General features: G+C 52.6%; 1 protein-coding gene across 1 annotated transcript; it reads right to left on the reverse strand.

The window, feature by feature from the left end:
- Nucleotides 1-6,092: 6,092 nt before the first annotated feature.
- On the reverse strand, nt 6,093-13,872 carry Znf683 (zinc finger protein 683). The gene is made up of 5 exons (XM_057785210.1): nt 13,770-13,872; nt 11,525-11,601; nt 9,901-10,571; nt 7,477-7,605; nt 6,093-6,428 (listed from the first exon to the last, which is right to left on the reverse strand). The coding sequence occupies exons 2-5, from the start codon at nt 11,562-11,564 to the stop codon at nt 6,108-6,110; spliced, it is 1,161 nt and encodes a 386-aa protein (XP_057641193.1). The 5' UTR covers nt 11,565-11,601; nt 13,770-13,872; the 3' UTR covers nt 6,093-6,107.
- Between the last annotated feature and the right edge of the window lie 327 nt (nt 13,873-14,199).

Below are 14,199 nucleotides of genomic sequence, written 5' to 3' on the forward strand. Positions count from 1 at the left end.
GAAATGGACCAGGGCTCTCGGAGCTAGAAAATGGGGCAGGACCCTGGCCAAGTTTTTGCTCTCCAATTTTACTTACACAGAAAGTGAAGCCCGGAGAAGACAGTCATACAGCAGGGAAGTAAAGTCTCCTCGCTCTCAGGCATCACACTGCTGCCCCTACGGATAGGGACGGCTGCCGGACCCAGCCATGCCTGCCCTTCCTGAAGCTTCCTCCCAGCCCTGTTGCTGATTTCTCCGAGAGCCCAGCCTCTGGCCCTAATCTAGGGATTAGGGAATGTGTGGGCATACCTGGCATGACTGCACACAGCCTCGCCAGCTCCCAGCCACCAAAAGGCCTGCACCACTTCTCTTAAACCCTCCCAGTCCCAAGTTCCCACAGTAGACCTGGGAGGGTGCTTATGGGCACTGAGAGAAATACAGGGCGTGAGGGAAGCGAGGGAGAGCCCCCATCCCAGTGCCAAAGAGGGGGACAATTCCTGGGCTGTCTATTGTTCTCCCTGGGATCCAGCCTGGCTGGTCATGGGAACAAGGGGAAGAGGGTAAGGATCCCAGACCAAAGTGGACACTGGCCTCACACTACCAGTTTCCAAGGATAGACTTGTGTCCTTGGCATTGGGAAAATCAAATCTAGGAACAAAATCCCACCTAGCAGGGGTGATTTTTTTTTTTTTTTTTTTTTTTTTTGGTTTTTCGAGACAGGGTTTCTCTGTGGCTTTGGAGCCTGTCCTGGAACTAGCTCTTGTAGACCAGGCTGGTCTCGAACTCACAGAGATCCGCCTGCCTCTGCCTCCCAAGTGCTGGGATTAAAGGCGTGCGCCACCGTCGCCCGGCTAGGGGTGATTATTTTTTGCCCATCATCTTTGTTTGTTTGTTTGTTTCAAGACAGGGTCTCACTATGTAACTCTGGCTGTCCTTACTATATTGACCAGGCTAGACTTAAACTCACAGAGATCTGTTTGCCTCTGCTTCCCATGTGCTGGAATTAAAGGCGTGTGCCACCACTGCCAGGCTTGATTCCATCATCTTTAAGTTACTCATTCATGAAATAGATATGACCTCTCATTCCCGAGGGATTAGACACCCGGAGACACCGGAGACACGAATATCGTGGAGGCAACCTGGGCCTGGACCCCAGCTCCACTATGCTAGCGGAGGTAAATCACTCACATCTTCACGTCCTGATATGTGGGGACATAAACTGAGCATCCCACTCCTGGTGTGTTATCTTAATGGTTCAAGTACCCAAGTACAGGGGCGCTCAGTTATACAAAGAGGACCAAAGCGGGGTGACTTGGCTGCTCGAGTGACTCTAGGGGTGGGAGGTGTCTGTCCCCCAAAGGGAGAACCCCGTCCCTCTCCTACTTGTGGCTCAGGTCCCCGTTGCAGAGGGGGAGACCATTCAGAAGGCTAAATCACAGGCCCCATATCACATCTGTAGGACTAGGTCAGGAAATAAAGAAGAGAAGGCCACAAGGAATGAAGGTCAAAGGCACTGGAGGAGCAGGGGGCCCTGAAAACAGGCCCAGTGGCAGCTGTGTGCCTCCCCAGCACCCCAGAACTAGATGCACACTTTTACTTATTGTTTAAACATTTCGTCTTTTTACTCATTAGACATTGATTTTTATTCTTAGGTTATGCGTACACACATGTGTCTGTGTGTAGATACATGCAGGTATCCGTGGAGTCCAGAAGATGGCATTGGATTCTTTGAAGCTAAAGTCACAGACACTGTGTATCGTCAGATATGGGTTCTGGGAACTGGTGTCAGGCCTTCTGGAGGCAGCAGTGCTCTTGACCACAGAGCCGGCTCCCTAGCACTAAACGGACACATTTTTGATACCCAGACGCTGTTGGCCTCCTGCATCTATTACTGAATTCCTCCCCACAGTTCTGACAGAGGCATTATTGTCTTGTCTCCTTTGGCAGAGAAGGGGAGAGATCTCCAGGGTCACACAAGGCAGTGGAAGCAAAGAGGGAGCCCACAAGTCTAGGTTCCTCACCCCGCCCAGCCCTCCAGAACTCCTGCCCCCAACCTCCTGCCATTTGCGTTCATCCTACCTTGAGGCTGACATTGTTGTTGCTGCCCTGATCCTGAGCAAGGTCAGGGCAGCTCTGGCCACCCCAGGGCCTGGGAAGGAAGCACAGGGAAAAGAATGAGCAGAATCCTGCTGTCCCAACACCTGGCACACAGACTGAGTCTAGCAGCCCCTTACCCACCTAATCCAGGGCTCACAACTCGGCTGCATGAGCCACTCAAGCCTTTGAAGAAGGCCTACCAACAGCTTCCTCGGCTTCCTTCACCACTTCCCAACACACACACACACACACACACACACTGTCTCACACACACGCACACTCAACACGCAGACACACAGTGTCACAGAGACAAATACATACACTGTCAAACACACAGGCACAGTCTCACATACACAGACACACACACACTCTCTCTCTCTCTCACACACACACACACACACACATAGATAAGATACTCACATGCAGGAACACACACAGACACACACACACATTCACACGACAAGAGGACAGTGCCCAGATGACTTCAGTGCTTCATGTTTACCAAGAGCCTCCAGGTGCCAGGCTCAGCCCTAGGGTCTGTGCCTATCTGATCTCTTTTAGGCGTCAGAAAAATATCCGTGCCTAGGGACTTCAGGTGAGAAAAACAGAGGCACAGAGAGTCAAAGTCACTTGTTCCGGAGTCACACAGCTAGTGAGCTTTAGAATATGATCACCATGACTATCCTACTGCAAAGCTTGATTGGATGTTGAATTAATGAGAGAAAGATTTACAAGTGTGTTACCAACCCTCTGCCCCTCTCCTGAATAATCAGGGATCAGAGGCCTGTTCAGGGTCCCATTCCCACGGCCGGTAAGAGCGGGGTCCGACTGTATTCACAGTGAGCATGTATCATCACGCGGACCCTGCGTTCCCGTTCCTGCCCTCCTCACTCCTGACTCACCCGAACCCCAAGCCAGCCTCCTCGCTGAGTGTGGAGGGGTGTAGGGAGAACCTATCAGGCCTATAGGGCAGGTTTCTGCCAGACAGGGTAAGGGAGAGGGTGTGTCTTCCAGGTGGGGGTGGGCAGAGCCCTGGCAGGGTGTGGGCCCCCCAGGGCACTCAGGCTTCCAGGCACAGGGTGGCTGGGCCCTCCCCTCTTTAGGGTGAGAGAGCAACACAAACCCCTCCCCTCTGCCCCCACCACGCCCTCATCCCTCCTGGGCCAGCAGGCCCGAAGACAGCTGCATCACGATAAGATCTGAACAAATTGCCCAGTAACTGCACAGACATATAAACACCCAACACCCAGTTCTGCCAGCACACCCACACACACACTCTGTTCACGCAGGGCCTACGAGCTCCAGGGGCCTCTCAGATCTTCACTGTCCCCCCTGAAGCCAACAGGCCCAACCAACCACAGGATAGGCTGTTCTCAGACAACCCACCATGAAGGGCTCAGAGAGGGGAAGGAACTCGCTCATGTGACTCAGGCAGCAGGCACTGTGAGCAGCAGCCTACCATCTTAGCTTTCCCATCTGGCCACCTCCATAGCAGCAGAGCTTTTGGAGAAGTTCAGTCGGCAACCAGCTAAGGGGCGTGTCACAGCGTCACCTCTTCCCAGCTGTGTGACTTTAGGTAGGTGACCTCACTTCTCTGAAACTCTTCTTCTGGATCTGAGTCACACAGGACACAGGCCTCGCAGGGCCGCCCGGAGGGCTGCTTCAGATCATTGGGGAAAGCAGGAAGCAAGGGGCATATGAAGGTTGGTGGTGGGTACCGTCTAGAGCTATCTCTCTAGGATTCAGGATGACAGAGAGAAGCCTGTGTGTGGCATCTGGGGGCAAACACAGTGCAAAGACAGCTCCAGGACCTGCCAGACTCACAAGGGCCAAAGAAAGAAACATTGACCTGTGAGGTGAGAACCAAAGTCCACAGCCGGCAGCAGGAGGAGGTACTACTGGGTGGGTCAGTAAGCAGCTTGCCTGACAGGAAGTTCTCAAAGTTGCTTTAAATTTAAAAAAAAAAAAAAAAAAGCACAAGGCCCTGTCCAACGTAATATAGCATATTTGTAATCCCAGCACTTGGGAGACTTGGCGGGAGGATTGTTTGTCACAAGTTTGAGGCCATGGTTACTCTACATACATATTACGACATGGGGATACTGTATTTTCTAAGACAAAAAATAAAAAAAATAAATAAAAAAGTCCACAGAGAAATCCCACAATTCTCAGACCCAAATCATGGCACATCATCACATATATTTTTGTGCTCTAAGACAATCACATGCTGATTTGAACACTCATTAAACTTTAATACACAGTAATCCCAAACACATACCCCTAGGCCAGGGACGCCCCACCCAGCCTTTCTCCATCTCCCCTCACCTATCCGGGAGTCTGGTCTCCTTTGAGATCTTGCCCCTGCGCTCCCTTCGGCCCCCTAGTCCAGTCAAGAGCCGGACCAGGCGAGCCCCGAAGCCATGGCGTGGCTCTCTCATGGCGAGATCATGGGGCTTGAGCCTGCGGGGTGCTTGGCTGCAGGTGCCACCCGGATCCGCTGTCCAGGCAGAGAAGCACCACCTCCGGCCCGTCCTCCTGAGCAAACAGCAACCTCGCTCGCAAGGGCCGCGGGCGGGGACTGATCCAGAAGTTGCCCGGTCCCTGGGACGCAAGTGCACCTTCAGGGGACCTTGAACACCCCAGGTCCTAGTCCGGAGCACTCCCACACCGAACCCTTTCTTTCGAACTCTGCTCTCTGCTCAGTCTGCCCTGCAACTTCACGCCTCCGGATGTCGGAGGTGGGTTTGTGTGAGCACTCGAGAAGCTGGACCTGAGCAAAGACGAAGGGAGTCTGGGACCAGCCGGGGCTTGGGAGCTGGATCGAGCCTAGGGAGGTACACGGTAAAGGAGCTGAGCGAGCGCGGACAGGAAGCGGGCAGACTCCTATCAACAGGGTGGGGCCAAGTCCGCGGTTGGCATCTCCGCGACCCAAAGATGTGACAAAGGTGAGCCGAAGCCCACCTGCCATCGCCTTAGGGGCTACCTAGGAGGATTCTCTCTGTCTCGGTGCCACCCACCACGTGGAGTGGGACTGTCACTCCTTTTGGAGATGAGGAAGCCACAGGAAACCAACGGAGGCGCGACTGGCGCCCTCTGCCGCAGGTCGGCCAAAAGAACCTCACAGTGGCTAAATATGAGTCATTGTTTGTAGCCTTCCTTTATTGTGGCTCTACCCTGATCCTCCCGGGCAGTTCGATTTCCCACCTTATGCCGCCTGGCTCCTGCGTGGAGGACAGGAACACTTTGCACATCTGCGGGGATCCCGTGGAGATTAACCACCGGTAGGGCTGTTACCCCCACTCTTTTGCCGGTTCTTCCCTGTCTGTAGTCCTAATTGGCTGGATACCCCCTGCCCTCTGGTCCTGGTACATCAGGGACCTCATGATTCTGGATCATGAGAGGACAGGAAAATCTATCTGTGTCTCTTTTCTCACCCCCATCCCGTGGAGATGGCAGGATTAGTAACACCAGCTGACCTCTCTGCCTTGGCTGAGTAGGAACTGAGATTAGAAGGTGTCCGGAGCGGACGATCGGGAAGGTGTTGGGTTAAGGCGTTCAGGAAGGAGGGCAACGTGTCCCGTGCTTGGACGGCACACAAATCAGTTCTTGCTTCATTCTCCCGTTACCTCCAGGTGCTCTTTGTCCATCAGCCCAGGCAACTAAGGTGGCTGATCATAATGGAATGGCTTTAGTCCTCCTGCCTGCGGTGCCCCTCCTCCCACCGAGGACACTCTGCCTTCATCCTGTCCTGAGAGGCAGCACTGTCCTCTGGAGAGATGAGATGGAGGACTCAGTCCCAGATAGGTCACAAACAAGGAGTGGAACCCAAACCCGGCCTGAGGCGGATGGTTGCATGTTCCTACCCCACACGGGTTGTGTGCCCTGCCCTGCTCCCAGGTGAGGGACGGGATCTGGCAGGTGCACGGGGGACATTTCCCTCCATTAGAGTCACTCAGGAGGTCTTCACTCAGCACTGGGAGAATCTTTTAATTGCCAACACTCTGTTCCCACAGCAACCCTAGCCCCACTGCTTAGGCTGGCTGCCCTTGCTTTCCCGGGAACACTGAGGACACCTTGACCTTGTCCACATCCCAGCCCATCTTCCCCGATGAGTCCTCCACGAAAGCTAGTGCTCCTCGGTGCCACTGGGCAAGGCAGGTGAGAGAGGTGAGGGGCAGGTGGGGGTGGGCCAGGCTACAGGGCTGAGGAGCCTGCAGCCTATGGTGCAGCTTCAGATGGACACGCGGAGCGAAGCCGCTGGAACAGCCGTTGCACTGAAGGGGTTGGGCACCTGAGTGCAGGCGGAGGTGGGTCTTCAGGTTGCTGGAGCTGCTGAAGCGTTTGTGGCATATCTGACAGAAATGGGCACTCATGTCATCCTTACCCTCCAATGGGCTCAGGGCCTCTCTCCCCATCCCACCCATCTTGGACACCTCCCTGTCAACTGCAGACCCAGAGGCTTCTCTCCCCGGGACCCACAGCAGGGCACACTAGAGCCTGGCAGGTGGGGGCTAGCATTCTCCTTTACTTCCTGTGTGACTTTGTATAGCTTCCCTCTGAGCTTCTTTCTTCTCTGTCAGTTATAGACGAGCACTAATTCCTAGCCTCATTAGTTAGGGAAGCCCGAATAAGGTTAATATCACTTAGAACTGTGATGCAAGAGGCTGCAGCATGGGCGGGTGCAGCATCAGGCAGGAGCAACATCGGGCGGGTAGTCGACATCTACCCCGGAGCTGGTCAAGCCAGGAACTGACCTTGCCTAGTCTTCCCAAGAAGCGTGACTAAACCCCAGCGAGAGAGCAGGGGCTCAGGGGAAGTGAGCCTCTAGCCAAAGGCCCCACAAGTCGGGAGGAGAGGGTAGGAGCTGAACAGTGGTCTGAATTCATAACCTAGACTCATAACCACTACACTGCTCTCCTTCTGCCCCTGGAACAGGAAGAGATTCCCCGCCTCTGCCTTCCCAAAGAATGAGGCCAGACTCGAGGAGCTGCATTGATCCAATTGTTTGCCTATTTGGATATTTTCTATCTGCTATGGTTCCTTCAACTACCTGGGGAGTCAGGGTAGGGGGTGCATGCTCCAGGATCTTCAACTTCGTTACTCTCCATGCACAGGCGCGCAGCCATGTTTTCTCCTCCAACACCACACATTCCAGTAGCCTGCCTGTGTTTGAGCACGTGCGCACGCGAACACACAGACACACACACACACAGACACACACAGACACACACACAGACACACACACACACACACAAGCTCTCGTCACTAGCTATCTTCCCACCTTCTCTCCATCTTTATTTACTCAGGATTGGGAAACAGAGGCCCAGGAGCCATCCCTCCAGGGACCTAGAACTCCTCACCAAGCTGCAAGGGCATATGTGAAGGGAAGAAGGGTCTCACCCGGCACTGGTGGGGCCGCTCCCCGGTGTGTACCAGGTGGTGCTTCTGTAGGTGGGCCAGCTGGGTGAAGCTCTTCTGACACAGAGCACACTGAAATGGACGCTCTCCACTGTGCACACGCAGGTGGACCTGGAAGAAGTATTGCCAGCTGCCCGGAACGTCTAACAGGGCTCAGAGTCCACTCCAAATCTCCCCCCAAAACCTTCTGCAGGATCCTTTGCTGTCATCCAGGACTTATCACCTCCCTCAGACACTAGCAATACCCAGGGCACTTTCATTTTTTGGTCTGCTCTGTAGCAGAGATTCAGGAAGATAGATAAGGGGTACCCCAGGTATCCCCTTGAATAGCTCCTTGGGGTGCAATTCACAGACCAGCAGCATCACGTGTGACCTTGGGAGTATGCTTTAAAAAAATGCAGAGTCTATGGGCTGGAGAGATGGCTCAGTGGTTAAGAGCAATGACTGCTCTTCCAGAGGACATGGGTTCAATTCCCAGCACCCACATGGCAGCTCACAAGTGTCCGTAACTTCAGTTCCAGGGGATCTGACACCCATAGCAAAATACCAATGCACATAAAATAAATACACTTTAGAGCCGGGCGGTGGTGGCGCATGCCTTTAATCCCAGCACTTGGGAGGCAGAGGCAGATGGATCTCTGTGAGTTCGAGACCAGCCTGGTCTACAAGAGCTAGTTCTAGGACAGGCTCCAAAAAACCACAGAGAAACCCTGTCTCGAAAAAGCAAAAATAAATAAATAAATAAATAAATACACTTTAAAAATGCAGAGTCTCGGGGCTGACCTCTAGGTCAGCTGAGCCATCATCTCTGAGGCCGGAGCCTAGGAATCTGCAGGTTTGCTAGCCCTCTGAGTGGTGGCTTGAGGTTTGTTAAGGCTTAAGCAATCCTTCCTTGGAGGATACAGTAAAGCTGTCTCCCCAGTAACCATGTCCTCCACCTAGCTTGTGGCTACCAGTGAGGGGCCCCTGTGGGCACCCCCTGCTGAGTGATGTACGTGAAGACACCTGCAGCCCCTGGCCTGATTTGTGGGACCCCACTTGAGAAAGGTTGTGAGACTGTGGTCTTGAGTCACCAAAACCTACCCATTCCTCCTCTTTGATCTTCAAAAACAAGAAAGAGGCTTAGTCGGGGACCCAGAGAGGATGCTGTCTGGGAGAGAGCTCAGTAGTTGTTGCCAAGAAACTGAAATCCAAGCTCTAACCCACTAATCAACAGTGCTTACCTTGGAATCCTGTCTACTAGGGACCTCAATTTCTCGTTTTTAACTTAAAGTGATCTCACAGACAGTCTCTCAGGATGGAGGAGGCTCTGACGTGCACACACCACCCTTTATTTTTTTTGAGACGGGGCCTCCCTATGTAATTCTAGTTGGCCTGGAACTTGATATGTAGACCAAGCTGGCCTCAAACCCCCTCAGATTTGCTTGCCTCTGTCTCCCAGGCACTGGGATTAAAAGCCACCACACCTGGCTTTTTTAAAGTTTCTTTTTGTTTTTTCGATGGTGTGAAAGTTTGAATGAGAGTGGCCCCATAGAGCCAAGCAGTGGTGGCACACACCTTTAATCTCAACACTTGGGAGGTAGAGGCCAGGCTGACCTACAGAGTGAGTTCCAGGATAGCCAGAGCTACATAGAAAAAAACCTGTCTCAAAACAGAAAAGAAAAAAAAAGGAAGAAGGAAGGAAGGAAGGAAGGAAGAAAGGAAGGAAGGAAGGAAGGAAGGAAGGAAGGAAGGAAGGAAGAAAGAAAGAAAGAAAGAAAGAAAGAAAGAAAGAAAGAAAGAAAGAAAGAAAGAAGAAAATGGCCCCATAGGCTCATGGAGAGTGACACTATTAGGAAGTGTGGATTTGCTGGAGTGGGTGTGGATTTGCTGGAGTGGGTGTGGATTTGCTGGAGTGGGTGTGGTTTTGCTGGAGGAAGTGGGTAATTGCAGGCAGGCTTGGAGGTCTCAGAAGCTCCAGCCTGGCCAGTGTGTCTTCCTCTGTTCCTGCTGCCTGAGGATCCAGACGTAGAACTTTCGGCTACCTCTCCAGTACCTGTCTGCCTCCATGTTGCCATGCTTCCCGTATAATGGACTAAACCACTGAACTGCGGGCCATCCCCAGTTAAACGCTTTTCCTTATAAGAGTTGCCATGGTCACAGCAATAGCAACCCTAAATAAGACAGGAGGAGTTTCGTTATATTGCCCAAACTGGTCTTGGATATCTGCTGTCACTCTCTTGCCACGGTCTGCTGACTGACAGAATCAAAAGTACGCTCCACCAAAACCAGACAGTGTTCAGCTTATCCTGGATTTCCGCCTGGGTGAACCTCAAGACCATTCGGCCCTAGGAGGTTCCCGGGAGTGGCTTCCAGACTTCAGGAAAGGGGAAAGGCAAGAGAGTCCTGAACCCTGGAAGGTGATACCTTGAGGTTGGAGAGCTGCCCAAAGTTCTTGCCACACACATTGCACTCGTATAGGATTTTCCCATTCTTTTTCTTCAGAGGGTAGGGCAGGGTTACGACACCGGCCTGGGAGCCTGGCCGCTTTGCAGGAGCTGCCACGCCAGCCCGTCCCGGGGAGAAGGCTGAAGCATCTCTAGAACTCCGGCTCCTGACCTGGGGGTATAGGGTGTGTCCAGCACTCTGGAAAGCCCCTGAGTAGAGAAGCAGGGGCTTCTCCTGGGTGATATGGGGCCCAGCTCCATCGGCTGTCATAGGCAAGCTGGAGGCAGCCACTATGGGGTATGAGGTGTCTGGGGGCAGCATGAAGAGGTACGGACATTGGGCTGAAGGTAGGGCCCCATATGTGAATAGGTAAGGGGGAGGCAGGAAAACTGGGTACTCAGGAAAGACTGGGCAAATGTAGATGGGGAGTTGCTTGGAGATGATGGTCGGAGGAAGCCAGGGCCAGCAGGTCGAGGGACTAGGGCTCTTTCTGTCCAGCCTGACATCTGGGGAGGAGCTGGTGAGAGGGGGGAGGGGTAGGCAGGAGCCTCTTTCTGGTGGGTTTTCCATCTCGTCTCTGCTTAGTGGGTCCTTGGTTGTGAGTTTCTCACTTTCCACAGAGTCTCCGTGCGGGCCCGGTGACTGGTGCTCTGAATCAGAAAGGGAAGTTGATCAGGCCCCCTGCAGTCTGGACTGCACATCTGGTCCGCCATAAGCCTGCCCAATGATGAGGCAGCTTGGGCTGGGCACCTCCCTGTGGGACTCAGTTTCCCCACTACTACTAAGCCTGACAGTTTCCCCACTGCTGCTAAAAGCTGTATAGGCAGCCAGAGAGGTCAAGATTAGCTGAAGTTTAAGGGAGAGGCCCCAGATTAAATATATAAATTTGGATGCTATGGGTCAAGAGGAGGTCACACAAGGGTCCCAAGGGGCAGCTGCTGAACACACAACTAAATTTACATTAAAGTAAGTTTAGTAAAATGTTCGGTTCTTTGCTGGGCATGGTGATGCATGCCTGTTATCTCAGAACTTGGGAAGTGGAGGCAGGAGGAGTATCAGGAAGGAATGCAATGGCAGCCTTAGCTGCATAGTAAGGATGAGGCCAACCTGGGCTACATGGGACCCAATAAAAGTGAACAAAAAAATTAAAATAATAGGGGCACCAAAATGGCTTAGCAGGTAAAGGTGCTTGCTACCAAGCCTGAGGACCTGAGTTCAAGCTCTAGAAGCCACATGGTAGAAGGAGAGAACTGAGTTCTGCAAGTTGTCCTCTGACCATCACGGGCATGCCTATACACAGAACGAACTAACTAATGTAAAAGCAATTAAAGCCTGCTCTAGCTCAAACATTCTAGGTCAACAGTTTTGTTGCCCCAGCCTGATGATCGGCTACAGCAGCTGCTATGCTGTTGTCTTGAAAGGGCCACGGGCAATTCTGGCCAGAACGCCAACTCTAAATGTGGCAGGAAAGTGTGCCTGAGGTTCTATCCTCAGTGACACCAGTGACACAGAGTCCCAGTTCCTTCCCCATCCTGAATCCTGTGTCCCATTCAACCCCCCCCCCAACAAAGCTCTCAGGTCCAGTCCCAGGCCCCAGACTCACTTATGTTTGAGGCATCCTCGCTGAGATCCTGTGGGGTCATGCCCAGGAGTGTCTTCTGCAGGACATAAGGTCTGAGCCTGTGGGCAGGCCAGCAAGGAAGGTTTAGCTGGTGCCAGGGGCAAGGGGCACATCCAACTGGCCAAAGACAGGTCATGAGTATCCATTGTGTCTAGAAGTGGCTGAGAAGTGTTGATTAAGAAGACCTGGGAAGCAGGAAAAAGGCCCGAGAACCAAGGCCTTGAGAGTCTCTTGCACAGACTCACCCTCAGTTTGGTTTCTAAAAGGAAGAAGCTAAACCGTGGCCACCCACTCACCATCTCTTCATTCAGATGGTTCCCTTTCCCTCCCCCAAGGGTTTCTTTCATTGACCGTAGACTGTCCCCTCTTCCCTATTTAACTCACCCCGCTCTCCCTCTACACCCCAACTCCTGATTGTCCTGGTGTTCACCTCTTGTGCTGTTCTGAGTGGGACCAAAGGAAACTTTGGAAATCCTCATCCAAGACAGCAAAGGCACAGGATACTTCTGAGCCCCCACTAAAGTCCAAGGCCACGATTATCTATACATTGTGTGGTCTTTCCCTTCTCTTGCCTATAGGACAATCTGAACCCCTAAAGCAGGCACACAGGGCCTCTGGCATCTCTGCCTGGAGCAGGAAGGGGAGGGTCTCATCCATTCAGGCACTCCACCCTTTTGTTTAATTGGGCAGACATTCTCAGGGAGATAGGCATGTCCCATCCTGCATGGTCATTGTGACAAGGCTGGAAGTCCAAGCTGAGGGACAGAGAGTGTCCCAGACCACTCAGAAATCTGGTGGTAACGACCCACTGGGCAGCTGGCTTTCCTTTCCTGTTCCCACTACCAGATGGGGAGATGGATGAGTCCAGGTGGGCTGTGAAGACTGGCACAGCACTGGCACCCTCACTGTGGGGTGAGGCTGGAAACAGGTCACTTTCTTCCTGGCCTCAGAGTCTCTATGTGAGACGCGGAGGGCACGGGACTGGAGACAGAGCTGAGTTGGCAGAGTGCAAGCCTCGCATGTATGAGGCCTTGGGTTTGATCTCCAGCAACACATAAACTGGGCATGGTGAGAAACACTGTTCTTCCAGCCCTCAGGAGGTAGAGGAGGGAGGAGCAGGACTGTAAGGTCAGCCATGGCTACACAGGGAGGTCATAGCTAGATGAGACCTTGTCTCAAAAAAGTAAAGAGAGGGCCGGGCGATGGTGGCGCACGCCTTTAATCCCAGCACTCAGGAGGCAGAGGCAGGTGGATCTCTGCGAGTTCAAGACCAGCCTGGTCTACAAGAGCTAGTTCCAGGACAGGCTCCAAAGCAACACAGAGAAACCCTGTCTCAAAAAAACGAAAAACAAAAAACAAAAGAAAGGGGGGCTGGAGAGATGGCTCAGAGGTTAAAAGCACTGCCTGCTCTTCCAAAGGTCCTGGGTTCAATTCCCAGCAACCACATGGTGGCTCACAACCATCTGTAATGGTATCTGGTGCCCTCTTCTGGCCTGCAGGCATACACGCAGACAGAATATTGTATACATAATAAAGAATTTTAAAAAAAAGAAAGAAAGAAAAAAGAAAAAGAAAAAACAAAACAAACAAAAAAACCCAAACAAATAAACAAAAGCTAAAGCAAAAAGCAAAGAGAAATGGGTACTGTTCTAGCTAATGTGTGACATCTGTCTTAGTTCTGACACGTCGAAGCCAATGACACTTCCCTGGAAGGGGCAGAAAGAATATTAAATGAAGAGCAAAGTCCTCATGGACGCTCTGAGGGAACATTCTGGATTCCTCCAGGCCATTGAGAACTGGGGAAACCTGCCTTTTCCATAGAGAACAGGACCATAGCAACCAGAGGCTCCCACCATCCAGGCTCACCCAGGTAGCGTTTCTGGGGAACACCAGGGTCTTGTGAACCTTGGTTGTTCCAGGGTCAACTCCCTCATCAGTGGTGAAACCCTAGAAAGGGTGAGCCCCAGGTGCCATCTGCCTAGACTGACAAGAAGATGCCCCTGTGTTCAGCTGGCTGGCTGCCAGTCAGCACTCCGCTGCTCTGCCATCTTCATCTGAGGCCACGCCATACAGAGGTCAGCTTAGCTAGGCAATTGTCACCTCACCCCCTCCCATCCTAAGAGACCCCAAATGACCCTCAGATTCTAAAAAATTCTCAGTCCAGTGTCTCAGGCCCCCAAGACCCTGCTTTTCCCTCTCCCCCATCCCTGTCTCAGGTCTCAAATACCGTGGCCTGGAAGGTATGAGCTGGACATGTGGGCTCCTCACCCGGCTCTGCAGCAGCCCTCTCCGGCTGGGAAGGAAGGAGGCTGGGCAGACAGACGGGCAGTCTGAGGCCCCTGGGGGTGTGAGAGACGACAGGAAGATACAACACGTTTGAAGTTGCCTTAAATAGGCTTCCAGGAAAGAAGAGAGGGGTACAGAGGAGGCTGCCAAGGCCCCTTTTGGTCCTAGGGCATGAGCCACTTGTTTGGATTTTTTTCTCTTTTTGAAACAGGGTCTCAGCCAGGAAGTGGTGGCATAGTGGCCTTTAATTGAAGTACTTGGGAGGCAGAGACAGGAGGATCACTGGACTGGAGGTCAGAAGGAGTGCCAGGACTACACAGAGAGACCCTGTCTCAAAAAACAAAACAAATAAACAAACAAAAACAGAGAGA

Source organism: Chionomys nivalis, chromosome 11, assembly GCF_950005125.1.
Source record: "Chionomys nivalis chromosome 11, mChiNiv1.1, whole genome shotgun sequence".
In the NCBI taxonomy this organism is placed as follows: domain Eukaryota; kingdom Metazoa; phylum Chordata; class Mammalia; order Rodentia; family Cricetidae; genus Chionomys; species Chionomys nivalis.